General features: G+C 50.2%; 2 protein-coding genes and 1 long non-coding RNA gene across 12 annotated transcripts; 1 reads left to right on the top strand and 2 right to left on the bottom strand.

Annotated features, from left to right (window-relative positions):
• Nucleotides 1-1274: 1274 nt before the first annotated feature.
• LOC113010513 (inactive caspase-12-like) lies at nucleotides 1275-15319 on the bottom strand. 2 transcript variants are annotated; one of them, XM_026149605.1, is made up of 9 exons: nucleotides 12285-15319; nucleotides 7490-7706; nucleotides 7192-7411; nucleotides 7004-7120; nucleotides 6826-6935; nucleotides 3797-3887; nucleotides 3301-3358; nucleotides 3012-3058; nucleotides 1275-2489 (listed from the first exon to the last, which is right to left on the bottom strand). In XM_026149605.1, the coding sequence occupies exons 2-9, from the start codon at nucleotides 7697-7699 to the stop codon at nucleotides 1954-1956; spliced, it is 1389 nt and encodes a 462-aa protein (XP_026005390.1). In that variant the 5' UTR covers nucleotides 7700-7706; nucleotides 12285-15319; the 3' UTR covers nucleotides 1275-1953. The 2 variants fall into 2 exon arrangements, with proteins under 2 accessions (XP_026005390.1, XP_026005391.1); XM_026149606.1 differs by lacking the exon at nucleotides 12285-15319 and adding an exon at nucleotides 8727-8790.
• An 895-nt stretch (nucleotides 15320-16214) lies between these two features.
• LOC113010516 (uncharacterized) lies at nucleotides 16215-24729 on the top strand. Of its 8 annotated transcripts, none has more exons than XR_003270355.1 (8): nucleotides 16215-17862; nucleotides 18013-19123; nucleotides 19254-20514; nucleotides 20776-20881; nucleotides 20960-21051; nucleotides 21119-21594; nucleotides 21705-24576; nucleotides 24663-24729. It is a non-coding gene; the product is annotated as an uncharacterized LOC113010516 (long non-coding RNA). The 8 variants fall into 8 exon arrangements; XR_003270356.1 differs by lacking the exon at nucleotides 16215-17862 and having other exon boundaries at nucleotides 17924-19123; nucleotides 19254-20208; nucleotides 20352-20514; XR_003270359.1 differs by lacking the exon at nucleotides 16215-17862 and having other exon boundaries at nucleotides 17924-19123; nucleotides 21119-21228; nucleotides 21306-21594.
• Nucleotides 24608-27131, bottom strand: tmub1 (transmembrane and ubiquitin-like domain containing 1). 2 transcript variants are annotated; one of them, XM_026149607.1, is made up of 3 exons: nucleotides 27034-27131; nucleotides 25632-26124; nucleotides 24608-25517 (listed from the first exon to the last, which is right to left on the bottom strand). In XM_026149607.1, the coding sequence occupies exons 2-3, from the start codon at nucleotides 26093-26095 to the stop codon at nucleotides 25166-25168; spliced, it is 816 nt and encodes a 271-aa protein (XP_026005392.1). In that variant the 5' UTR covers nucleotides 26096-26124; nucleotides 27034-27131; the 3' UTR covers nucleotides 24608-25165. The 2 variants fall into 2 exon arrangements, with proteins under 2 accessions (XP_026005392.1, XP_026005393.1); XM_026149608.1 differs by lacking the exon at nucleotides 27034-27131 and adding an exon at nucleotides 26815-27021.
• Nucleotides 27132-27846: the final 715 nt, after the last annotated feature.

Here is a 27846-nt window from a genome sequence, read left to right as displayed (position 1 = left end):
TGCTGTGTAGAACAAACCTGCTGGAAACAAACAGCAGTCTGACTTTACTGATCATTGTGAGCAACACGGAGGTTCACAGAGGGAGGTTTGTGCTGGAGCAGCAGGTTCAGCTCGCCGTCTTCAACGCGCTCTGCTTCCTTGTTTGATGTCTGATCACAGCTCCTGACATGTGTAATGAGCAGCTTTGTTCGGACCTGTGCAGGTTTGTGTGCGTCAGCGTCACAAGCAGGTATCACGCTGGGGTTCAGACTGTTTCCAAACATCGCTGCCCAGACAGCGCACTCCCACCTCCCAGGTGTCGACACTTCAGCACAGTAGAACGTGCTTGTGTGACAGGGCGATCGTGGCTCAGGGGGTTGGGAATCGCATCTGTAACCGGAAGGTCGCCGGTTCGATCCCTGGGCTCTCTGTCCTGGTCGTTGTGTCCCTGGGCAAGACACTTTACCCTACTTGCCTACTGGTGTTGGCCAGAGGGGCCGATGGCGCGATATGGCAGCCTGCCCCAGGGCAGCTGTGGCTACAACCGTAGCTGCCTCCACCAGTGTGTGAGAGTGACTGAATAGTGGTATTGTAAAGCGCTTTGGGTGCCTTGAAAAGCACTATATCAATCCAATCCATTATTATTATTATTATTATTGTGTAAGCGAGGCAGTGCTCAGGTGGCGTCCGTTTGGGCGATCCTCTGCGATCATGTCTGAGCTGTGTGCTGGAATCAGGGTAACCCGAATCCTCTTCTTTGATCGGGGTAAAAAACCTGCACTGGTTACCCGAGCTGATCACGTAACCCTGTGTGTGTCCTTCTGTGCGAGTGGACTAATGCAGCCTGATCACTCGTGTTTGTTCAGACGACTTCCTGAGAATCTGGTTGTGGAGTTCTCTGGAACAGATTTTATGAGACTGTTTGGGATCGTTTCCAAATTCCAAAGAAGACGTCAAAGAACCAGTTTCATAACTGAACATGAGATATTTGTCTGTTTATGTAACACGTCTTACTGTGGGACGTCTAAATTTAGACGTCTCGTGTAAACAAAACAGTTTGTCTGTATTCCAGGTGTGGCACAACAACAGCCTGAGACATGGGGTGGGGCAGAAAAGGAAAGCTTGACAGCCACAGTCACAACAGGATACATCAGCTTGTCCCGATTCTGAGGGAACAGAGAGGGAACAGAGGGAACGTCGGCTAACGTGGGAACGTCGGCCCACTTTAAAGATGGACGTGGTTTCCTGCAACGCTCCTCAGCATCTACAGACTTCAGAGAAGACTGACAGAAACGAGCCGTTCACTTTTCTGTTTATTGATCTTTGAAACATCACATAAGTACACATTTGTTTGGACTTTCTGTGTCCTCCAATCAGACACTGTCTGGAAACAGGAAGCAGTGAATCACGCTGAAAGAGTCGGAGGGTTTGCTGCCATCAGGTGGCCACACTGAGGAACTACAGCTGCACATTCAAATCAAACTTTATACACAATTACACAAAAACATCACAGTCATCATAAAAGCATCTGTCAGAGCGTGCAACCACGGTCATCAGAGCGTCACAGCCAGAGCAACGACCCGCCTCCACAGTTACACACACAACAGGAAGTGTGTCGCACAGTCAGACATTTGTGTTTATAACATTTACAACATGCACAAAGTTTAAAAACACGTTCACGCTGCAGGCATGTGACTTTTGGAAGAAGGCGGAGCCAAACCAGCCCGGTCAGGTTCCAGTTAAAGTCTTTAACCAGTGAACAGCACCACCCTCAGGCAGGGAGGAGCACAGCGGGAACATCACTGATGCCTGGGTCAGAACTACAGCCAAACCTTTGACCCCGAGTGCAGCACATGCAGGATAAAGGAAAGAAATGTCACAACTCGAAGAGAAGCGAGAGAAAGCTCCCTCTACCATTACTCTGAAAACACATCCACTCTAGCCCACCCCACGAGTGGACGCTCTCCATGCCACTCAGCACAGACGCAATGAGGACTCAGTGAAGACTCTGAACCCGGCATACACGGGCTCAGTGAATTTGGTCTTGAAGGTGTGGAGGTGGGTCAGAGTGTCAGAGGAGACCTTGAGGAAGGACAGAGTGCCAGCGTGACAGTCCACGTACACTGCTGCCCTACTAGAGTCGGACAGGGAGGATGAGGAGTAGGAGCGCGAGGAGAGTGCCGTTTCTTTGCCGTCGTGCCAGACGGCGTATGTATCGGAGCAGTACAGACTCCACGACTGGTTGTTCCACCCGAACAGGGTCTCGTTGCTGTCTCCTTTCCTTCTGATCCCTCTGTAACTCACCGCTATGTAAACCTCGCCGGTCCACTCCACCTCCCAGTACCCGCGACCCACCAGCCCATCTCTGCACAGCAGCTGAGCCCGGTCGAATCTGTCGGGATGATCGGGATACCGCTGAGGCTCCGACAGATACTCCACTTTCTTGGTATGGTGGGACAGTTTGAGTTTCCTGTTCACCGTGTTCATGTCGATGGTGAGCTGACAGCAATCTGATGAGAGAACAAACACAATCCAGCTACAGTCAGTCATCCAGGCCTCGGCGGTCTCAGGAGCCGAACCAAGACCACCGGACTTCTCCGAGTTTGTCCAGACGTTTCATCCGAGAGGCTGCTTCAGTTCTAAAGCCAGAAGGTGGACTACACTGACCTGGACCACTGCTCCAAAAGGTCAAAGGCCACTCCCTGAGGATGCCAGTGTTCACATTTCATCACATCTGTGTCCACTTTGGACAGAGGGCGTGGCTTACGACACAGACTGTGCACGACCTACAGTCCAGCCTGAGGTCAGGTGATCTCAGTATGGCAGGGTCACATTGCTTCGCCTTAGCTCATGAGATGAGTCACCATTGAGGGACACTCCCACCGGCGTTTAAATACCGTTTGGTCCAAGAACTGAAGCAGCTCCTCGGATGAGGCGTCTTCAAGAAACTTAAAGAAGTCCCGTCTGTCCAAGCTCGGCAGAATGAGTGATGGGACCGTGCGCTGTTTGAATCACATTAAAAACACACTTACACTTCTTCAGCTCTGACCTCACCCATCGGACTCCAGCAGGCTCCGCCCTGAAAGCAGGAGGGGGTCAGCATGCACACTTGGACATCACATGGCTGTCATACTGTTATAGACAGGCGTGATGGAGCGGGGCTCTCTGTGCTAGCTAGACTGATTCTTGGGTTTCCTACAGTGACAGGCTGTTCCTTCAACATGCAGAGATCTACAGCCATGGAGGGGAATGTGAGGCTTAAAATAAAGAAGCAGAGAGGAGAGGCTTTCCGCTCTCCTCTTTCAGTCCTCCTCCTCCTACCTGAGAGCGTCCGGTCTCCCGCGTGGATCCTCAGGTCGTGTAGGCACCTGCACGTTTCCTGTAAGTACATCCGGGGTCAAAATGATAGGTTTACACTTTTCACAGCACCTCAGAAAAAAATTCAATTCAATTCAATTTTATTTATATAGCGCCAAATCACAACAAAAGTCGCCTCAAGGTGCTTCATAGATACAGAGAAAAACCCAACAATCATATGACCCCCTATGAGCAGCACTTTGGCGACAGAGGGAAGGAAAAACTCCCTTTTAACAGGAAGAAACCTCCGGCAGAACCAGGCTCAGGGAGGGGCGGGGCCATCTGCTGTGATTGGTTGGGGTGAGAGAAGAAACAAACACGAGAAGGAACTCTGTGTCTGTCCTCATGCAGCACATCACAGACTGAAATCAGTCCGAGCGCTGAAGCTGCATTTATATGAACACAGGTTTATAATCCAGGTGTCACAGTCTCACACACAACCTCGTGTTTCTGCACTCACCTGGAAGCAGGTAGAAGGGCTTCGTCAGGGTGTGTAATTGCACGCTCGGCATCAGCTGCTGCATGCCTGGCACACGGAAGCACTGCATGACCTGTGGGTCAGAAATATCACACTGTGACCACGCATCAGCTCCACGAACAGGAGGACCAGAACGTGTCTCTGAGCCAGCACCATGACATCGGAGGCCCAGGGAGGACGAGGGAGGACGAGGGAAGATGAGGGAGGGAGATCCAAGGAGGCCCAGGGAGGACAAGGGAGGACGAGGGAGGACGAGGGAGACCCAAGGAGGCCCAGGGAGGACAAGGGAGGACGAGGGAGAACGAGGGAGGGAGATGAGGGAGGACGAGGGAGGACGAGGGAGGGAGAATGAGGGAGGACGAGGGAGGACGAGGGAAGATGAGGGAGGGAGATCCAAGGAGGCCCAGGGAGGACAAGGGAGGACGAGGGAGAACGAGGGAGGACGAGGGAGGGAGAACGAGGGAGGACGAGGGAAGATGAGGGAGGGAGATCCAAGGAGGACGAGGGAGGACGAGGGAAGATGAGGGAGGGAGATCCAAGGAGGCCCAGGGAGGACAAGGGAGGACGAGGGAGGACGAGGGAGGACGAGGGAGGGAGAACGAGGGAGGACGAGGGAAGATGAGGGAGGGAGATCCAAGGAGGCCCAGGGAGGACGAGGGAGGGAGAATGAGGGAGGACGAGGGAAGATGAGGGAGGGAGATCCAAGGAGGCCCAGGGAGGACGAGGGAGGACGAGGGAGGACGAGGGAAGATGAGGGAGGGAGATCCAAGGAGGCCCAGGGAGGACAAGGGAGGACGAGGGAGAACGAGGGAGGACGAGGGAGGGAGAACGAGGGAGGACGAGGGAAGATGAGGGAGGGAGATCCAAGGAGGACGAGGGAGGACGAGGGAGGACGAGGGAAGATGAGGGAGGGAGATCCAAGGAGGCCCAGGGAGGACAAGGGAGGACGAGGGAGAACGAGGGAGGACGAGGGAGGATGAGGGAGGGAGAACGAGGGAGGACGAGGGAAGATGAGGGAGGGAGATCCAAGGAGGCCCAGGGAGGACAAGGGAGGACGAGGGAGAACGAGGGAGGACGAGGGAGGACGAGGGAGGACGAGGGAGGACGAGGGAGGACGAGGGAGGGAGAACGAGGGAGGACGAGGGAAGATGAGGGAGGGAGATCCAAGGAGGCCCAGGGAGGACAAGGGAGGACGAGGGAGGACGAGGGAGACCCAAGGAGGCCCAGGGAGGACGAGGGAGGACGAGGGAAGATGAGGGAGGGAGATCCAAGGAGGCCCAGGGAGGACAAGGGAGGACGAGGGAGGACGAGGGAGACCCAAGGAGGCCCAGGGAGGACGAGGGAGGGCGAGGGAGACCCAAGGAGGCCCAGGGAGGACAAGGGAGGACGAGGGAGGACGAGGGAAGATGAGGGAGGGAGATCCAAGGAGGCCCAGGGAGGACAAGGGAGGACGAGGGAGACCCAAGGAGGCCCAGGGAGGACGAGGGAGGACGAGGGAGGGCGAGGGAGACCCAAGGAGGCCCAGGGAGGACGAGGGAGGACGAGGGAGGGCGAGGGAGGGCGAGGGAGGGCGAGGGAGGACGAGGGAGGACAAGGGAGAACGAGGGAGGACGAGGGAGGGAGAACGAGGGAGGACGAGGGAAGATGAGGGAGGGAGATCCAAGGAGGCCCAGGGAGGACAAATGAGGACGAGGGAGGACGAGGGAGACCCAAGGAGGCCCAGGGAGGACAAGGGAGGACAAGGGAGGACGAGGGAGACCCAAGGAGGCCCAGGGAGGACAAGGGAGGACAAGGGAGGACGAGGGAGGACGAGGGAAGATGAGGGAGGGAGATCCAAGGAGGCCCAGGGAGGACGAGGGAGGACGAGGGAGGCCCAGGGAGGACGAGGGAGGACGAGGGAGGGAGAATGAGGGAGGACGAGGGAAGATGAGGGAGGGAGATCCAAGGAGGCCCAGGGAGGACGAGGGAGACCCAAGGAGGCCCAGGGAGGACAAGGGAGGACGAGGGAGAACGAGGGAGGACAAGGGGAGACCCAAGGAGGCCCAGGGAGGACGAGGGAGGGCGAGGGAGACCCAAGGAGGCCCAGGGAGGACGAGGGAGGACGAGGGAGGGCGAGGGAGACCCAAGGAGGCCCAGGGAAGACAAGGGAGGACGAGGGAGGCCCAGGGAGGACGAGGGAGGACGAGGGAGGGAGAATGAGGGAGGACGAGGGAAGATGAGGGAGGGAGATCCAAGGAGGCCCAGGGAGGACGAGGGAGACCCAAGGAGGCCCAGGGAGGACAAGGGAGGACGAGGGAGAACGAGGGAGGACAAGGGGAGACCCAAGGAGGCCCAGGGAGGACGAGGGAGGACGAGGGAGGGCGAGGGAGACCCAAGGAGGCCCAGGGAAGACAAGGGAGGACGAGGGAGGCCCAGGGAGGACAAGGGAGGACGAGGGAGGGAGATCCAAGGAGGCCCAGGGAGAACGAGGGAGGACGAGGGAGACCCAAGGAGGCCCAGGGAGAACGAGGGAGAACGAGGGAGGGAGGACGAGAGAGGCCCAGGGAGGACGAGGGAGGACGAGGGAGGGAGAACGAGGGAGACCCAAGGAGGCCCAGGGAGGACGAGGGAGGACGAGGGAGACCCAAGGAGGCCCAGGGAGGACGAGGGAGACCCAAGGAGGCCCAGGGAGGACGAGGGAGGGAGAACGAGGGAGGACGAGGGAGGACGAGGGAGACCCAAGGAGGCCGAGGGAGGATGAGGGAGGACAAGGGAGGACGAGGGAGGGAGGCTCAGGGAGGGAGACTGAGGGAGGCGTCACTCTTCAGTTTGAAAACGAGTATTTGTAGGAGCTTCAATGCTCCAGGTTCTGTAACAGGATGGGCTCTTTGGCTCTTTTTCCCCGACACGTTTCCTCCATTTATGGAGTAAAAGGCCAAATGGGCGGGGCTTTGAGCACCACCTGTGGTCACCTGTCTGGTTCTCAGACCTTCGTCGTGTTTTCAAAGAGTTCAGAATATTCTTAAACATACTTTTTTGAAGAGTTCATCGATGGGATCCTGGACGCACCGACTGCTGAACACCTCAGCGATACTTTGGATGAAGAAGGAGCCGTACGCCGGGTGTTTGTATGCAGCTATGTCTGCAAACACAAACAGGTGTGAACAGCTGTGTGTGACAGTGATCAGTACTGGATGCTGCAGGACTCACGAGGCGCGCTGCAATGAAGAGTGATGAAATCCTTTTCTGTGTGCAGCCGAGCAGCTACATTTACTGATCGAGCTCTCATGTTATCTGTGGGCACAGGCGGTCTTCCAGGTACGAGCACTGAAACAGACAACGCTTAGTGAAACGCCATGTTCACAGCAGCCGCCAGCAGCGCGCGAGCGGAGACTCACCTCCTCTGGACGCCTGAATGATGACGATCTTCGGTTTGTCCTTCAGCGCGGGACAGTTTCTAGAGTTTAAGCGCTCATAAATTCGGTCAATTTCCATCCTGTGATTGCCCGTTCCACAGATAGTTCCCATGCCTCCGTGGGACATGACAACAACAAACACGCTGTCTGTGAGGGGCAGTGTCGGACGTCTGCTAAACCTTTTCAGAGCTTCGTCCATTTTCTGTAAGAGCAAAAAGTCAGACGTCAGTCGTTGGGTCGCTGTGGAAAAGCAGTGCAAGCCTCAGTGAAGGAAAGTTACCTGTGCAGGTAGGTTCCGATGTCTATCCACCTCGTATCCCAGAGTGTGGAGCAGGTTGACCACGGCCTGCTCATCTTTGTCAGCCCCGTGTCTGGTTAATGCCGGATTGTAAAAATGCATGTTGTTGATCAGCAGGGCGACACGCTTTGTCCGTCGGGGCACATTTGTAGCCTGGATGTTTCTGGTCATGTTGTCGGTGCTCATCGCCATCGCTGCCCTGCGAGAAGATCAGAGGACAGAATCGGCTCAGTGGATCCGTCATGAACAGCTGCTGAATGAGCAGCGCTGCTCAACACGCTGCTCAACACGCTGCTCAACACGCTGCTCAACACGCTGCTCAACACGCTGCTCAACACGCTGCTCAACACGCTGCTCAACGCTGTCATCCATCACAGACGCCACAGTGATGCAGTGCACAACATTACCACATTATAAATAATATTATTGTTACTGTGTAAAGGAGGCAGAAGTAAAAACGTCCACATGTACACACGATCAGCACCGAGCTACAGGCTTTGTTCACTGCTCGCTTTCTTTGCTTGCATCAAACTTTGGGTATTTTTTCTCTATGAAATAAACATGTTAGTGTAATGACAGCTGTAGTGTTGTAGGTTCAGCCTTGTTAGTCCTGTCTGTAAATGAAAGTTCTGCCACAGAGATGATCTCAGGTGAAAGTAGCTCCGCCTCCCGGGTCTGAACGGCAGGTTCATTCAGCCTGATGCGCTTTCAGCCTGCACGTGTGCGATTACACTGTAGAGTAATCACTTAAATCCTCATTCAGAGTGTGTTACTATAAAATGTGATTCACTGTGAGAGTAGTATGACATATAAACTACAATATACAGCATCATTTTTAACTTAAGGAGTAAGTTGCAGCCACAGTAAAATTTAATTCCTTGAACTGAATGGAACCTCATATATTAATAAATGTATTTGTTTATTCAAACAATGTGAAACATTATTACAGCCCACTTTGTATCAAACAGCCAGTCTCACTCTTACCAAAAAGAATATTCAAGTATACTTTAAAAACTAGAAAACAAGCAAGTATACCTTTAGTTTACTTTGTATGTATTTTCTTCCTTTTTTAGACCAAATTACATTTAAGCATCAGCATCTTTTGCCTTTTGAACAGAGTAAGTGGGGCAAATCATTAATTTAAAAAATGAAATTGTGCAAACCGTGAGTGAAAAGGGTCAATAGTTAATAAACCTCAACTCTCAAAACACTTTCTCACCTGTTCACTATATGATTCTGGTGCTTGAACTATGGGAGCAGTTCTTTATAAATGAAGCCTTCTGATAGTTAGAACTGATATCTGATATCTGGGGAATGAAGAGATTTGTTACATGTGAAAAATATGTTTCAATTGCATTTTAATTACTGTTTTTCAATCAGAAGTAACTCCAGTGTAAACTAAAAAGTAAATTAATAGTATACTTGTAAGGTTAGTATTGTGATAGTCGAGTATATTTTAATTATACTCTTGTAGACATTATGACATTATGCTAGTACATTTATGGTGAGCAAAAAGTACATCTCAAAGTTAATTTCAAGAATACTGTTGTGTACTAAAACGGGGGCCAATAAAGTCCCCAGAAGCATTATTAGTATATGTACTAGGTAAGATATACTTGGGAAATATAATTGAAGTATGCTTATTTTTGTATGGCCAGCAACAAAAACTAATGGCTACATTTAGAGTAATGTTTAAACATGACTTCATTTAGCAGGATGTTGCTTTTTTCTCTTCTTATTCTTTCTTATACTGGACCTTCATTTGTTTTGTATAAGGTGGTACTTTTTAAGACACCTCTGCCTAACGAGTGAACTGACCTAATAATATGCTCTGGTCGTCATTTTACACAAGGTGTCACATCCATGAAACCTACACCACTAACCAGCATCAGTCCTACAACTTCACTCTCAGAATTAATAAATTCTGGGACAAGCAGAAACTGTATTTTTAGCGGTGCATTTTGCTGCAGGCCAGACTGCTATTAAATGCTCTCCTAAAGAAATAATTCCTTTGTAGCACCACTTCGTCTTGGTTCAGGAGAGATGTCCTGATATACGTGATAATGTAACACGGGTGTTTATGTTTGTTCGTGTTTAGCGCGTTGGGTTGTGTTTTTAAAGCTTTGTAATGCGACAGGTGCGATAGCCGACACCACACCTTCACCTGACGTACAACGTGACGTATGACGCACACGTCGGGTATTCACTTTCAAAACAACAATGGGGATAGAAAATCGAGGTGGTTAATGCTCCTTTCGCTGGTTGCCAACCACCATTAAATAACAAGAAGAAGAAAATATTGATCTGCTTCTCTTAGTTTTGCACGTTTAAGCCGCAATTCAGACTCAAACAAAGCTGCAAAGCAGGAGAACGACATGGCCATCAACTATTCTGTGCCACAGATACAGTTCGCTGCAGCACAGAGTGATGATGAGACCGTTAACATGTGCAACTTAGAAGTAGTCAGAGGTAACTGGATGTTCAATCGGGTTAAATGCAAGGTTGATTGGATTATATCTGAAGGTCGTATGCTATTCGTGGTAACTCTGCTAGACTCCAAATTGCTGCTCGTCCATGCGGGAGTATCTCAAAATTAAATGAAACCACTTAACACTTTTTCCCTAAAACCGACTGACATGGGACACATTAAAGTTGGATCGGAACCTGCTAATCAGTCTGAAGGTAACTGTTTTTTTCACTTATTCGAGAGAAGTCCGAAATGCGTTCTTAGTACTGTTTGTTTTGACTTTTAAGCTACCAGGATATTTTCATTTAAAGACAAAATGTCAATATCTCTGAATGTGGAGACTCAAAAGACTAGTTAGGTAATTTGCCGATGGATTTATGAGACTTGATAGAAACTTGGACGTTTGCATCAGGTGAATCGGTGAACTACCGAGGTTGCGCCCAAATGCTTAAAGCTGTTAGCTGGTCAGTGTTTTCAGGTGTGCTTGTACTACCTGTACGGAGCGGAGTGCTGACTAAGTCATGTTAAACCCATTAAAGCGTCGAGCTCAAATCATTTGTGTGCACTGTTCTCTTGTCCGCACACATTTTCTCTTTATTGAAGCCTTTTGTGAATAATTTTGATCATGTAAAAACTGGGAATTGGTCCCTATTGACAATACTCTTATTTTTTGCATATGTCATTTAGGAAAGGTAATTGGTCACTGAACTTTCTGCAACTGTGTGTATTTCTAAATTTTGTGGCTTCAGTGCACGCAAATTTATATTGTTCAGTTTGCATGTTAAAAGCCACAAACATTAGCTCACTATAGGCTTTCCTGTGGAACTGAGAACTGCCCTGCCACTTTCAGGACATTTTCTGCCTTCATTCACATGCCTAGGAACAAGAAGGGAGACCACTGAGGAGGAGTTTTATAAGTTCACTGGTGACCTCGGCTGTCAAGTTCGTGGATGTGGGTATGCTGCATAAAACACGGTGAGTTACTGGTTAATATATTGCAGTTTATTGCCTTGCAGCGGGCTTACAGTGACATGCCGTGAATAAACGGTAGTATACCAATTTATTAATCACAGTATGACGTTACTTTGTTGACGTAATTTACAACATAACGTCACTGTCGCCAGTGAGATGCCGTAAAAAAGGCTACGGTGCGTTACCATAGTGCTACCACACCAGCAAACACGGTGTCATCCTGCAGAACGGTGAGCTACCGTAACACAGCGACGCCAGTATGTTACCGTGAAGTGGCGATGAAAAGTCAGTGCTGCACACTCACACGCATGCGCTCTGTTTCATCGCAGGGTCAAACGCACACATGTGATCACGTGATCATGGCGCTGCATCCTTCAGAGGCATTTCCACATGTTACCCGAGCGATGTCCCCATGAACTAGGGTGACCAACCGTCCTCTTTTTTGCACTCGCTGACTATATGACACTTTTTATTTCGCCATTCATTAACCGCACAGAGAAGGAATGTTTCAATATGTTAAAGTTTTCTTTAAGCAGCAGTATTATTAAAGTTCTTCAGGACTGGGCCAAGTGTTTTCTTTATTGGAAATCAATGGTCACCCTACCATAACCAGCTCCACGGCGCCGTCGCGGTACAGCAAGATGGCGCCACGAGACGACTCGCTTACGTTTCAGCTGCCGACGTGTTTGAAGCCAGCAGCACACACATGTGACCTGACATCTGCTTCTCACCTTGATATATGATCTTTACTGGAGAGGCCAAAGGAGCCCTCTCAGGCTGGGTGGGAGAAAACACGCCGGGGGTGGGCACCGCTGCCCGCCGCCTCCCAGCAGACACGCCAGTGGTATGAGTTCAAAACTCTACATGTTATCGAGCTATTGCATTCACAGGTTCCTTTTAGCTGACACACCCGTGCTGTTCTCGAAGCTGTCGTTCTCGACTGCGCCCGGCCTGTCCGCCCGCGGGGCACAGCGGTACCCCATCAGGTGTTGACGGCTGCTAACGGCGGCTGGAAGCTTTGTGACTCTGACGCTGGAACTTTTTTGCTGGTTGGACTTTTGTTGGGTCACAGAAATAGTGGAAGAAGATGAAAGTTTCCAGAAATGAAGGTAAATGTTAGGAAAGAAACGACTGCAGTTTAAAGCTGAGAAAATACCAAATCTATCAAATCACGTCGCCTCGAGTCTTCAAGGAACCTTTCCAGGATTAACATTTGATAGGACGCTCCTGAAGCGTCGCTCAGCAGTCAGAGTCCGAGCTGAGGATCACTCAGAAACCTCGGACACGGCTGGAAGCTGTCAACGACACAAAGCAACACAAAGCAGAAGGGAGACTTACAGCAGGGAGTCCCGTCCTCCTCCGATGAACGCTTCAGTCTGCCGAGAGCTGCAAACAGCTCCTGCGTGGCGCCGTCGGCTTTTATATCCCCGCAGATTCTCCGTGCCAGGTTTTGTTCCAGATGACTTCCTTGGAAACTCGTTATTCAGTTCTCTGGAAGAGCTTTTGAAAGATTGTTTGGGACATTTCCAAATTCTCAAGAAAGCGGTCCAAGAGCCAGTTTCATATTTGAATATCTGATATTTCCCTGTTTTTCAGTGCAGGTCACTTTTCTGTGTGTGGTGTCCAATCACAGCTGAGGCTGCTCAGTGCTGGCTCACCTGGAACACAGGTACACTGTTGCAGCTGCATCTACACTTGATCATGCATCACGCAGTGCTGCTGCCTGAGGCCCTTTGATTGTGTGATAGAAACAGTTTACCTGTATTCCAGGTGTGCCACAACTAGCAGCCTGAGGCTCCGGGTGGGACAGAAAGTGAACGTTTCACAGCAACAGCCCGAGGCTGCGGACTCGCACCGACAACCTATTTCTGTCCTGTCTTTGCCTTCGTGTTGTCGGTGAGAGGCCGCATACAGCCCCACCTCTGCCCATGTGAACAAGCCTCGTCTGTAACTGTCGGCACGATGGAGCTTTGTGAAAAAGAGAAACTGTGAGCAGGGAGCTGTGCAGGAGCATGCCCACGCTGGCGTCGACCACAGAAACACCCACACCGAGCAGCGCCTGAAACGGCGAGGCCTCGGGTGCAGCAGCCTGTGCATGAACATCAACAATCACACACAGGCCTTAAATCACTTCACAGTCCGTCCCACAAGATCATAAAACACTTGATTTATAACACATCAAACAGGCTTTATCAGCTGCAGACAACATCCCATAACACAGCCCAGGATCACAGCAGGGTGGAACAGACACAAGCAGCAGGCAGACATGATGCATGTAGAGCTGGAAGTCTCTTCTTGCTTAGCAGAAACGGTTACGTATGTACGATTATGGAACGATGTGAAATGCATTGCTGACTGCACGTGCAGTACAACCTTTACTGTAGCTGATACGTATGATAGATCATTACTCGAACATCAAGTTAGAAACTTAAACTGAAAAAGAATGAATTGCATGAATGAAACGTTCCTGTGAGCGAGTGGTCCCAGCCTTCATTCAGGTATGAAGCAGTCCAAACAGAAGTGTTCAAACCCTGTGGATGCTCTCCACTCGTCCCAGGTGTGCCCACTTGCTTTTGCACAGCCCTCTGTCTCTGTGTTTGCTGTGATTCGTCACAGTAACTGTCCCGGGTTTGTTTGTGTGAGCAGTCTGTCGCTGCTGTTTCTTTGTTACAGATTTGTTTATACTTTGTTCTTTCTTTCAGTCTTCATGAGGGTCAGGTGTGAGGAGAGGCCTCATTTCAAAGTGCTGCTGATGTCAGACGTGACATCAAGAGGAGGGGTTTCTTCTACCACAGACATCCTTCCTTTTGTTTGTTTCAAGGGCTCTTTTTTCATAAATAGAGCTGTTTGTGTAAATGTGTGAGGAGGTTTTTGCCATCTTCAGTCATCTGTGTAGAGGTTTAGGTCCCTCAGCTTGCCGGACTAATTGAAGTGAGATTAATTGGCCCTGTGTACAGTCAGTCTCTGCCAGAGTCAGGTGAGAGAGCAGAGGTGAGCTGTGTCACCAAATCCTTTTGAGTTTTGTTACCTTGGGTGGAAGTTTTGTTGAGTTTCACGTATGATAGGGTCCACTGTAAACCTGAAATGTCTGCTTCCCTACCGCCCTCCTGGACGCTGAGTCTGACCACTTCACACCCACACAGACGGTCGGCAGCCAGCGTAGCGGCTGATGACAGGAGTTACTGAGCTCCTCTGTTTGAGCGAGTCAGCGGTGTGACTGCAGAGTTTTGGACGCTCTGCAGACGAGCCGGCCGCCTGCTGTAGACATCGAACACAGACTAGAAGACAAAGGCACGCACTGATGATGCTCTTCATCTGAAACCCACAAACACACTCGCAGATAAGCTCTCATCCACGTCACAGCACCTCACCCACTGAGATAAATCCACAGTTTTGTCTCTGACGTTAAACACCACCACAGTCCGGTCACATTACATGTTTCAGCCAGGCCCTCGTAGCTGACTGAATCATATTCCTTTACTAAAAATGGCAGAAGATCATGTGACACATTACCTGTGTGACTCAGCGCTGCCACCATTAAAAGGATGAGTGCTGGTTTTCACTGGTCTCTAATAAAGCGTCTCTACTAGACTCCAAAAGCCAAACCACAGCCGAGGTGTCCGAGCACCACACCTGTATCGGTGCCTGTCTGAAAGTGGGCGGTGACTGGCTGCACAGGTGAAAGTGCTGAAATGCAGCTGAGGTTTCAGAGTGTGAGGGACCCGAGGAGGGAGCGCTGCCTCTCTCACGGCCGATCGCCACAAAAGCTGCTCGAAACTCATCCTTCGGTGTGTGGGCGGAGCCACTGAAGAAAAGCATCACTGTGCTCGTGTTCAGTGGAGACCGTCAGCACTGATGGATGACTGTTCGCTGCTCGCTGTGTCAGACCCGTCCTGCAGGTAAATGCTGCATCAGCTGGAAGGACCGATGAGTTCAAAGAGGCTCTGCGATCGATGACGGCGTGAGATCGTCACGATGACGCTGAAACTTAATCAGAGAGAACGCCGCGAAGCCGCCTGGAGCTGTCGTTAGGGCAGCAGCACTGAAGCAACATCGTTGATCAGAGATCATTGATCAGTGGCTGCTCATCAGTTTCCATGACAACTTGCACATAGGTGATAAAACTGATGGATGACAAAAATGTGAAAATATTCAGTCACTGGAAATCCTGTAACCCACCTGTCGCTGCTTCGTCCCTGCACATCGACAAAGTAAAACAACTTTGTTTTTCTGCTGTGTAGTTTTGTTTCTGAGGTTTGCCACACATGGCAAGCTCCACACCTCACCACCAGGCGATTCACTTTACTTTGCAGTCACTACTTTATTATACTCATTGTTCAATATTGTTTCTTTATTAAAGTTGTTTTTCCATCACACCTTCCAGTGTTTATATGGCGTGCACACATATTAACGAAGTCTACACCGCCACGTCCTTAAAATGCAGGGAGACGAAGGACGCGTTTGAGGGCCGCATTTCGAGCTTTGAATTGGGACAGCCTTCGTCGCGTCGCTGTGACGTAATCGGCCTTAAAATGCGGCCTTTAAGGCTGCAGACCCTGAATCGGGACACAGCCTCTGTTAGCAGCATAAACTCAGCCACTTACAACATTTCCAAACACCTTCCCACCATCCCAGCACCCACCGTGGGGAAAACACTGCATCAACTCCACCAACCTCACTGACAAGATCCAGATGAAACCATAGCGCTCTCTGATGTGGTCTCTCTCTTATAATAATAACAATTCAGATAAGAGGTAAACCAGGCGAGTGCTGTGACATTGATGCCAATAGATGCTGCTGCAAGGTCAAGGATGAGCATGGAGATGAGTCCAGAGTCAGCTGCAAGCAGAAGATCATTGGGGACTTTTACCTGAGCTGTTCCTGTGAGAAGAACGGGAGCCAGAGTGAAACTGTTCGTTAGTTATTTCCAGTGAGGTGTCCATGAACCTGTGCAGCCACCATCTTTTAAAGAATTTTGGCCATGAAGGCAGATTTGAAACTGGCCTAAAATGATTTAGATTGGAGGGTCTGAACCATTCTTTACCTGTACGGGAGTTATTGTTGAGTTTTAAGAGAAGATGGAACAGAACCAGAGATAAGAGACAAGTGTCCGATGTTAGCGATCAGCTCGCGTGATTAGGTAGAGGATCAACAGGGGGTCCACGACTCTCTTGGGGACCCTCCCACAGGGTTAAATCTGGGACTCTCTACCAGTCGCTCTTAGAACTGAAGAAGTTTCTCGGATGAAACGTCTTTAAGAAACTTAAAGAAGTCCAGACGCTTTTCTTTCTGAGCTCCTTAGACTACGACTAACATTCCTCTGTCGTTAAAATCCACAAAGACGCCGTCCACATCCACAAGACAACAGCGTGGACACTTTCCCCAAACTGAATGTCCACAGAAGCACGAGCGGCTCCACAGCAAGGCCTCATTAACCCTTCTCAGGTGAGACAGCATGGGCCACTGGTCGATCCAGCATGGAAGTCTGCTTACTGTCGCCTTCACCCAGAATGTACGATCACAAGTTTAAGACCACCAAAAATCATATTTTGCATGTTTGGATCTTAACGAAGTTCCAAGTCGAGCTTCAACCTGCAACAAGAAGAAATGGGAGTGAGACAAAACACCTTTGAACCTTGTTTTTGGAACCTCGCAAAGATCCAACCATGCAAATATGGTTTTTGGTGATTTTTCAGGTGGTCGTGAACTTCTGATGGGGACTGTATTTGCAGACCCTTTGCAGTCTGTCCCAAGTCTGAATGAGCAAACATGCAGCCTGCTGTTGAAAGGGACTGTGCCGTGGGTACTGGCACGTCTCACCTGGACTCTCAGTGTCTCTGGTCCATGCAGCAAGCATCGCAGCACCACTGTTTCCTCCACCTCAGTCATTTTATCAGATGAGCTGCAGCAAAGACTGATTATTGAAGCTTGAGTTCGCACACCAAAGAACAGACTGGACAGAGATGCAGGAGCTCATGTTGCAACCTGTTTTTGCTCTTTCACCTCAGTATTTTTAATTTCTCCCTCACAATTGAAATCACACATTTCTATCTTGTTCTTACACCAGTGCTGACGGAGCCCTACCGCACACCGTGGAGGTGGAGCACACTGGGTCCACCAAAATAAAGCTGCACCTCCAGGTGTAGGTGCTCTCTCTCCCTCTCTGCAGGGCTGACTGGAGGACAAGAGACGGTTGCCATGGTGAAGTGGGAAGAGTGGTCTTCATATGGCCACAGGGGGCGGAGATGAGCCGAGACCCAGTTTGACCCAGTTAACCAATCACATTAAGATTGCTTACAGCCTGGGGGTGGCGCTCTTCGTCCCTGCTGAGCTGAGGAACAGACACTCCAACCTTTAACAGCTTAATAGGTTTAACAGAAGATCGTGTCTTCTCTCATGAAAGAACCAACAAACTGGTGCCGACAAAGACCATCGACTGGATAAAGAGAACCAAGGCGGCCCAAATGGAAAGGCAGGAACCATTTGGTGTTGTTAACGCTTCAGTTTGGTTAAAAATCCCGTCACGAGCGACCGATCGGCGGCTGTCAGAGAATTGTTAACAGTCGGAGTAATTAAAAAAGGAAATAGTTGTTTTGTGACGTCACCTTTGTGTTGGTGTGAAAGTCCAATCGAGGAATTGATTTTCCCATTCAGACAGACTGGGATTACCCACAATGCACCTCTGTGATATTCTGCATATTCATAGTTGAGCTGTTGGTATATATTCGCACTGTGTGGCTGTTATTGCTGCCGTGGAGCGACGGCGAGCACACAGGGCTGTAAATGTGACTTCTGTTTGAACACATCGGCTCGTCGCACTTCAGTGAACTACCGCCAGCTCGTGGTAGGCCTGAGCTAAAGGACGATCTGGCTCCATCCGGTGGAAGAAAGTGATACTGCACCCCGGGAGACGCAGGTACTCATAATAGATAACAGAAGGAATAAATAAAAAACAAGAATATAATTTGGGTATAGGATAAAAAAAGAACATCAATTAATTGATTAACATAAAGACTGAAGTAATAATAAAGTATAAACAAAGTATTGATCCGCTCTCGCCCAGCAGGCTTCAAGCTCGTGTCCTCTACCAGAGGCCTGGGAGCCTGAGGGTCCTGCAGTATCTCAGCTGTTCCTAGGACTGCGCTCTTCTGGACAGAGATCTCCGATGTTGTTCCTGCGATCTGCTGGAGCCACTCACCTGGCTCAGGAGTCACCACACTGGGACCATTGCTACCTTCACCCTCCAGCTCTTCTCTGAGCACTTGGTTCTTCTGCAGCTTCTCATATTCCTTCTTCCTGATGTTGGTATCACTACAGCCGTCTTCCTCTGCTTCTCCACCACCACTACGTCCGGCTGGTTAGCCATCACCAGCTTGTCTGTCTGTATCTGGAAGTCCCACAGGATCTTAGCTAACTACCACCCGGGGGGCGTCTCCATCCCTGCACCTGTGGTCTTGCCCGGTCTGACAGACCCCAGCTTCGTGGATCTTGAGCTCAGAGCTGCCATGATTACTGCCTCTGTCAGTGTTTCTCTTAAACAGCTCAGCTGTCTGATGGAGGTGCATGCTGTTACTGAAACAGTGAAGCCCTCTGTTTGTCACAGATCAAATTTCAATCAGATTATAATGCATTACCTTTACTGTTGTGATTTGGTAACATGACTGTTTATGTGCCGGAGGGTGGACAGCCTCACGCCAGCTCATTAGCGGCCGTGTCATTCAGCGTTCATGAACCACTTGCTTTTGAAAATGCGTGAAAATATGAAATGTGTAAGTCTGATAAAAATCTTTTTAAGCTCCGATGTTTCTGAAAAATGATGTCAAATGTTTTTTCATGATGTTGAAAGGCTGGAGTGGTATGTTAACGAGGTCATATTTTCCCTCGTGGATGTTCTTCCTGGCTGATTTGATTGGTAATCGTTCATGTTTGTTTACTCGGACACATGGGATCAAACTCTGTTAATGAATTTATGCTTTACGATGTATGGAGCGGTCCTTGGTGGCAGAACTTCCACCACCACCATCATCATCATCACCCGGTTGCAAAACAGACAGACGCACACATGGAGGTCAAAGTAGACGGGCAGCTGGAGCCAATCAGGAGCTTCACGCTCATCAGCATCAGCCTGGACCTCGACACAGGTGACGGCCCGACAGCGATGTGTGACCAGTAAAATGGTAAATGGCCTGTATTTGTATAGCGCTTTACTTACTTTACAGTACTAGTCACACACAGGTGTGTGTGTGTGTGTGTGTGTGTGTGTGTGTGTGTGTGTGTGTGTGTGTGTGTGTGTGTGTGTGTGCACAGACGAACCTCTGCTGACAGGAAGTCATGGCTGCTATCAGGAAGCTGTCAGACTATAATCTCCATGACTGTGACAGCACGGTGGTGGAGTGGGCGGAGCTAGTGTCTGGATTCCTGCATCAGGATTGGTCTCTTTGGAAGCACCAACTATGGAACCTTCACGTCATCCAGCAGCAGCCCTGAAAAATGGCCACTATCTTGGATTTTCATGTGGCTAATCAGACAAAAGTAAAGCATGTCAAAGGTTCACGCCGCTGCTCGTGTCACGTGTCGCACGATTCTGTTTGACGCGATCTCCTCCAAGATCGCGCTGTGCGAGTGCGCCCCCTTTTGGTCATGTCCCAGACCTCCTCACATCAGCTCTGGTCGTTGGGTCCAGCACAGAGAAGGTCGTGGCACTGACATCCGCCTACAACAAACAGCCAATGAGATGAGTCCAAAACCTGCAAGTCATAATGTTAGCGCTGCCGTAATCACCTGAACTCATCATCACACCTGCTCATACCAATGCCCTGTGTCCTTCAAAGCAGTGCATGCTGGGATGCAGAGAGACATTGAGACTAAACACTTGTGACATGTGACATCACTTCCTGCTGATTAATGCCTGCCCTTTCTAACAGGAAGTGTTCTGCTCCAGTCTGCAGCTGTACGTGCTGAATGAGACAGTCCTGGGCGTGGTCAGAGGCAGGAAGTGGACCGATGTGGTTCAGGAGGCTTACCAGGACTTCCTGGGTCACATGACGCACCTGTCCAACCTCAGGTGCAACCCCACCGACCCCGAGGACCACCTGGGTTCGGCCTGCTATTGTGAGGTGCTTCCTGCATCGCTGTGACTCCTCCCCTTCAGAGCTTTCAGCTCCACCTGGATCAGTTCCAGCTGCAGGTGTCTGACCTGGACTGGTGGCTGGTGTCTGTGCTTAGCCAGGCCCCGGAGGACTGCGGGGAGCCGCTGTCCGCGGTAAAGGACTGCTCCAGTCTGATCCAGTTCAGTCCAGTCTGATCTGGTTCAGTCAGATGATGCTGACTGCTGGTGACCTTTGGATGAACTCTGCATTTGTCCTGGCCGCTGGACTCGGCAGGTAACAGCTGTGTCCTGTTCAGGTGTGCTGACTCAGGTGAGTCCCGGCTGGTCCAGCAGAGGTCTGAGGAGCTCATGGACCTTCTGTAGGACTTCAGAGACACCGTGAGGTCAGAGTGGAGCTGTGAGCTGGATTCAGGTGCCAAATTCATCCTCGCTGAGCTCGAGCTCGGCTGCAGCCTCAAGGTGAGTCAGACACAGAGCACGCACACCTGTCTGCTGGCCTCTGACTGGCTGGTACTGAAGCTGGGGTCTGAGGTCAGGTGTACCGGGGGGACCTCTCACCTCACCTGTGTGTACATGTGCAGGCGGTGCTGAGGTAACTGAGATAAAAGAGCAGAGACAGAGACATGAAGCTCCGCCCGCTCAACTCACAGAGCTCCAAAGCTCTGAAGCTGCAGGTGTAGGGGGGAAGTTCAAGTGACATGTGACTTGGTCCAATTTCAGGTGGTGCTTGGCATTCTGCAGGCGGAGCTTCCTCTGATCCAGGACCAGCTGAACCGCCTGAACCCGACCCTGTCAGAGCTGGAGAGGAACACCTGGAGCATCACAGGTGACATATATCACATGATATCATAGGCACAAAAACATGGTGGAGCGGGTCCATTATTACACCTGTGTGTGTGTCCAGGTGTGCAGCTGCAGGTAGAGCTGGTGTTGGACCTCCACTCTAGTGTGATGGAGGCCAGAGACAACATGGAAGCCATCGCACACCTCACACAGGTAAGCTTCAACCCTCAGCCTAGACTCTGCCATCATTTCACCTGTACTCAGGTGTGTGTCTTTACAGGGGTGGGCGGAGCTTCACTTGCTGTAGCGCTCACGTGACTCACTGTTGGAGGGCAGAGCTTCAAAGGAGACCTGCAGACGTATCGAAGAGGAGGGACAAGAGCTGCTCAGGTTAACTCAGGTAACACAGCACCTGTAGGAGGTGCTTTAGGTCCAGCTTCTGAAGCACCTTTGTTACCTGTCCCCAGGTGAACAGGAGTCTGTACAGAGCAGACCAAGTGCTTGGACTATGTCAACGGCTGCGTGCAGGACGGGCTGTTCCAGCTGCTGCACTGAGCGCTGCGCTTCCTGTCTGACGGCACAAACCCACAGGTAGACTCACCTGGTGGCACTGGGGCTACATTGTTTGAAGTCAGTCTGCAGCTACAGGAAACAGGAAGTGTATTTGAAGGGTCAGGGGGCGGCGGCCTGTCACACCTCATGAGCACCATCATCAGCGATGTTTACGTCGCAGCAAGTCTGCCGCTCAGGATATCTGTGAGTTGCAATGGGAACTACCAGGTGACCTGATATCGCTCTTGCATGCACACCTGTTCTCTCACTCATCTCTCCCTTTCTGTCCGGCTCACCTGTACGTGCCTCTGCAGGTGTCTCTGCGGCAAAATCCAGAGTGTGTCTCTGTGCTGGAACAGGAGTTGATCGTGTGATACAGGTGAAAGAAGAGGCGGAGCTTCTGAGGGTGGGGCTCAACACATATTCTCAGCTATGGTGGAGCGACAGAAGGTTGGTGTTTCAGGAGTTCCTTACATACGGCTGACAGCTGTGACTCCGCCCACCCTGAAGGACTTCCAGAGAGAGGCAAAGGCCCACCTGTCCAGACCTGTTCATTGGCCAGCTGTACAGCCGTGCGTGTCTGTTTCAGGTCGAGGCACTGGACAGACTCAGCATACAGGTGAGTCACCTGGAGACTCTCTGCTGTCCTTCATCCGCTCACAGGAAGTGAACCCGATTCATTACGAAGCGCCACGTCACACTCGGCGTCCAGTGATGTCACTGACAAACACCTGTGGCAGGTGTGACTGAAGCAGAACACGCCCACTAACAGACTAGTCGGCCTGTCAAACCTTTCAAAGTAAAAGCCTGGTCTGTGTGTTTGGTGGCAGTCTGCAGCAGGCAGCTGAGCGAAGGTTCCTCGTCTTCCTCGCCCCTCCCCCACACAGAGACCGTCCTGCTACAGCCCAACATCTGGCTGCACAGCTGGAGGTGAGCTTGTTTGTATCCATCACGTAAACAATCTACAGAAAGTCATTCAGGAAAAGAAGAAAGAGCCTCCATCAGCTCGTATTGATCGGGTGACATCACTGTTATTGATATCTGATTAGTTATCCTGTAAACTGTAGAGGTCATGTGATCAGCTGTATCCATGGCGTGTTTGTGTGTTTCAGTGTTGATGCCCACACTTGGCCTTCCAGAACTCCACCTGCAGACCTCCTGCCTGCTTACCTGTGCAGGTGTTTGATGTCAAAATATCAAACAAATGATCAAAATAAAAGCCCCGTGTGTGCGGGTCGGTGACGAAGGTAAATGTTGAAGCTCGGGCTGAACAGGCGCTGGTCAGGTACGATCTCACCTGTGTGTGCAGTGCACAGGTGAGCGAGCGCAAGCACAGATTTGAACTCTGACCTCTGAAGCTGTGGCACCAGTGTCGGGTCACAGCCGCAGCTGTTTCACAGATAGGAGAGTGTGATAAGGAGAAAGTTCAGGCCACTGAATAACTCGTTTGGACCAGAGTACCAGGATCATCATCTTTGATGTTTATTTTTGAGGTCCCGTTCAGGCTGTGGACGTCTGTGGCTTTCAAACCTCCATCTTTGATCAAGCAGCCGTTTTTCATGCAATGAGGCTGAAGCGTTTGTCTGGAATGGCAGCATGTCAGGAAGATACATCTGGATAAACTTTCCATATTTGTTGGATAAATTCGGCCCACCATGGATCGATCTCTTTGAAGCCATGAGTTCAGTTTGTTCTCCACGTCAACGACTGATTTTGTTTTTGGTCCTTTGTGAGATTCCCAAATATCTCATTTTGGAGTTAACAGGAATGTTACAAACATCTGTTTCTGCTGCATCAGGTACAGCAAGGACTTCACATTCTCTAACGTTTAATGTTAAACCAGATGATATAATAGTAATGTTAATAGTACTAATGACAATAGTAGTAGTGCAGATGCTTGAGACAGCAATTTTTCAATAGTTAGTGGATCTTGGAGTTTATCTTTTAAAATATTGCTGTGTCATCCGTTGACTTATCATAATATCTGTGGCTAAAACATTAAATGTTTTTATGTCATTGAACTTTTGAAGATGAATCGCCAACATCTTGGTGACCAATATGAATCCATATGGAGAGATTCCAACATTAGCTTTAAAGCTAGGGTTGGTACCATCGGGTACAACGACACAACTGCTAATAATGTGGTACAAACACAAATCACGTTTCTGAATTTAACTCCAAAAGTGTTCAAGGACTTTATCAAGGCTGAGTCGAAGGCTTTGTAACAATCCATCGTCTTTATCAGCTTCCTGTATCCAGCACTGCTCTGTCACTGTGAACCGATCCTCCTGTGAAGAGACCTGACTGCGTTTCTGAAACGAGACATGACAGAGCTATCTAAAGACGAGCAGTGAAGACATTCGGAGTTTCTTAGTCTCCTCGTTGGGCTTTGGAATTGAGGCGATAAGTCCGGGTCTCATTGTGGGCAGCAGCGTGGAAGTCTGAAACATTCTTACCGATACTCGATGTAAAAGGCCGTCGATGTGTTCCCAGAAACGTTTGTAGAAATCTCCTGTGAGGCCGTCCAGCCTGGGCTCTGTTAGAAGGACGTCCAATCGCTGCATCAGCTTCTGTGGTGGTTATTTGATCTTCACACGTGTCTCTGAAGTCTACTGTAGGAACACGAAGGAATCAGTCGAGAATCTCGAGCTGCGCAGGTGGCGTTGCTACACCACCAACCATCAGCTGTTTGAACCTGTGCACAGGACCACATTGTTCTCCTCCTCTTAACTCCAGACCCGAGATCTGTAACTCATCTAGTTTCATACTGTCTGTCATTGTGAGTGGGCTCGGGTTTATTACAACAATCGTTTATATTTTAGAAACGTGCGTCTTCACTTCTGTTATTTCTTCACTTACTGATCTCTGATTGAAGTTTTTGACAGTAAATTCAAACTGGAGCTGAATTTCTAATATTTGCTTGTAGGTTTGATAATGACCTGATAACCTGATGGTCAGTCTTCCTGCTCCTAACTTTGGGCCACACTGTGCACCTCTCCGTCTTCTTCGACATGTTGTATTTGAGGAGTTCGTGCCGCTGATGTGACGTCGGCGACTTTGACAGTTTTGAGGTTTCGCCGTCGTCTCCTCGTGACTTTGGTTCAAGTCGTCAGGATCTGGATTTACAGAGCCGTGACCTGTGAACATGTCAAAGCAGCAGCTCCGACCAATCACATTATAGAAAAGGTCTGAAGTCGTCACATGACTTCTTTCATTCTGAGCATTTTGTATCCAACTTTATTTTGTAACATTACACACTTCCTGCTACACAGAGGGTCAAAGGTCAAACATAAGAGCCCATATAATAATCTTCACCCTGGAAATGGACTCCATTATCAGCTGATCCTGGATGGTTAGAGACTGCTTAGCAACCACCTGTCGCTAAGGAAAAATCTGTATTCCCCAACGCTGACGCCAACCAGCCATGTGACTGCAGCAGCTCCACCCTCAGAATCACCTGTATAGGTGTGACACACACACTCAGACACCACGGGATAAATTAAAGGTTTAATAGATTTTCTCCAAAAGCTGAAACTTTCTCTCTCTCTCTCTCTCTCACACACACACACACACACACACACACACACACACACACACACAGGTGAGGCAGACAGGTGTGTCTGTGCCTCCCACAGAAATCAAAGAGGCACGCTGATGATGAAGATAAACGTGTGATCTAATGATAAGAGTCTCTGTCCTCACGACGTCTCCATGGCAACAGAAACAAACACTAACTGCAGGTAGCGTCTCATACCCCCCGCCGGCCCATGGGAGGCTAGCGACGGTAGACGCCAAAGGCCACCAGGCTGAGGAGGATGGTGACCCCGACCAGCGAGGCGGTGGCGGGGGCGGTGAAGAACTGGCGGTACTGGATCTGACAGTACCACAGCACGGACAGCATGAGCACGAGCAGTGGGACCATCAGGCTGCCCACGTTCAGCGCCACGCGCACCTGGTCTCCCGCCCGCTGGCCCCCCGCCGCCCCCCGCGCTGCGTGCTGCGAGATGTGGCAATGCAGCACGCAGTTATGAGCGAGGTTCAGTGAGGCGAGTGTCTGCGCGTCGTCTTGCAGCAGCTGGCCCTGATAGATGAGACGCACCTGATGCTCCTGCCCCGCAAAGTAGGTCCTGCAGGGTCAGAGGTCAGAGGTCAGCAAACGGGTCCAAAAGCACAGCCAGGAGGAGGAGCTTCAGGTTTACCGAAACTCCTCTACTATGCAGTATTACATGCAGTACTCGTACCTCTTGATGTACCCGACGGTGTCCTGCGGTTGGACCTGCGCCATCCTCTCCGTGTCGTTGAGGAACTTGAGTCTGACCACCATATTCCGCTGAGACGCTGCGCCCTCCCCGTCTCCTCCTCTGCGCCTCACCCCGTCCCCTCCCACCTGTCCATCCTCTAGTGTGGGGGGAGCCTCTGTCAGGAAGCTGTCGTTCACAGAGGAGGAAGGTGAGGACGAGGACATGGAGAACGTGGAGGTTGAGGATGGTGGGTAGGGGGACGAGGATGAGGAGGCGGCGGTGGATGAAAAGGGCATGTCCTGCTGGGCTTGCCCAGGCCTCTGTAAAGGGGAGGAGCCTGTGAACAGGTGTTCAGGGGGCTCGGATGTGCGGGTGGAGATCCAGGCGAGCAGCAGCACCGTTAGCAGCAGCAGAGCGGCGAACAGCAGCGTCACCTCATCACCGACACCTTCGATCAGCGCCATCGCCGCCAAGGTCAGCACAGCTCACACACCTGTAGGGAGAGGGCGGAGCTTAGCTTCAGGTATATACACACACTTCTTGTTTACCTGAGAACCCCTCACTTGTCCTTTCACTCCAGCATGACTGAAGCTTTTTAAGAACTAGGGAAAGAAAGAAAAAAAAACCTTTAGGGGCAGGTGTCCCACAGCTCCAATGTCACACGACAGTATCGCAGTACTGTGTGGTGATACATACAATACTGTGAGAGTACTACGAGCAGGTGAGCTCCTCTCTCAGGTCGACAGAGTTACTTCCTAACTCAAAGCGAGCTGACGGCTCAGACACACGAGCGAAACCAACGTCTGAACATCTGCAGGACATCTGCAGGACACCTGCAGCTGATCACCTGTAACCTGATAAAATCCCAGCAAACGTCAAAGTTCCGCCTCTACATTACACCTGCGCCCAGTTTAGTCCAATCAGAGCAAGCATCCTGTCCCCCCACTACACATACCACAGGGTGACCTCTGGGACTTTATCTTGGGGAAACACACTCAGAGGAAAAGCTCCCCTGACGGTTCGCACGTCACTTCCTGCATGGCTGTCCAACCAGTGGAATGAAAAGCCATTACACAACGCTAACTTCCGGTTTCCTGTGTGCCGTCAGCAGGTATCGATCCATGATTGATCCGGTTGTTAATCAAGTGTATTTTTGACGCTCTCTGCTCAGGTATTTGCTCACCTATCTCCGCGGCCTTGTTACGGCACCAGTTGTTGGTTGCGTTTCACCGGAAGATCCGGGCATTTGAGCCACCCGGGCGCACCTGAATCAGCTCCGCTAAAGTCCGAGCTAACAGCTAACCGCTACGCTAAGATACGCGCTAACAACTCGCGCTCCCAGGGAGCCACTGACCCATAGTCTGAGTCTCCGCAGAGACGCGAGGAGTCGACGGTCACTCACGTTCAGTCCAGGAGCTTCATGTCCTCCCCGTTAGCCTGCAGGCTAACAGCCGCATCACTTCCTGCTGCCGCTTCTTCTTCTACTGCTGTGCTCCGCGGCGGACCCAGCGGATCCTTCTTCTTCTTTATATTGTTTATTGGCAGTTGGCAAATAGCAAAATGGTACATTACCGCCACCAACTGGTGTGGAGTGTGAACTGAATGTCAAAAATGAATCAAATCCTCCCAGACAAACGAGTCTGCCTTAAAAAACAAAATATGACCTGATAACTTCGCCAGTTCTTATATCAACCAAGTCCAGTTTCAATTTCATCTCACGAGCATATTTCTGACAATGCACTAAAACATGTTCTATTGTTTCTTCTTCTCTGGTGCAGTCACGCTCCCCTGTGCAGTGTTTTCTCATTAAAAACTACGTGCTGTTCAAACCAGCATGCCCAAATCTAAGTCAGGATATAACCGTCTCCTCTCTCCTGTTTTCCTTTGGTTTTGTAAAACCATCACCCTCCAGTGGAGGCTGCGCATGCATATTTCTGTTGGTCGCGATTATCCTTATGACGTAACCAGAAGAAAGAAACAAGCAGTGTAACAGTTTCAAACGGTACAGAACAAAAAGCAAAGAAGAAGAAACAAGTTCGAGATCAGATCCGAATAAAGTTTTTAATAAATGAAACAAAACAAAAAGTGACCAAAATAAGCTTCCGAACGACAGCTGACACACAGGAAGTCTGACTGGTGCTCAACTGAGCTCGCAGCCAGATTATCCAATCAGCATCACCTGCGTGACGCTGCTGTGTGACAGGCTCAGGTACTA

Source organism: Astatotilapia calliptera, chromosome 18 (genome assembly GCF_900246225.1).
Source record: "Astatotilapia calliptera chromosome 18, fAstCal1.2, whole genome shotgun sequence".
In the NCBI taxonomy this organism is placed as follows: domain Eukaryota; kingdom Metazoa; phylum Chordata; class Actinopteri; order Cichliformes; family Cichlidae; genus Astatotilapia; species Astatotilapia calliptera.
The sequence above is the reverse complement of the archived record's forward strand: the minus strand, read 5'-3'. Positions and strand labels throughout refer to the sequence as shown.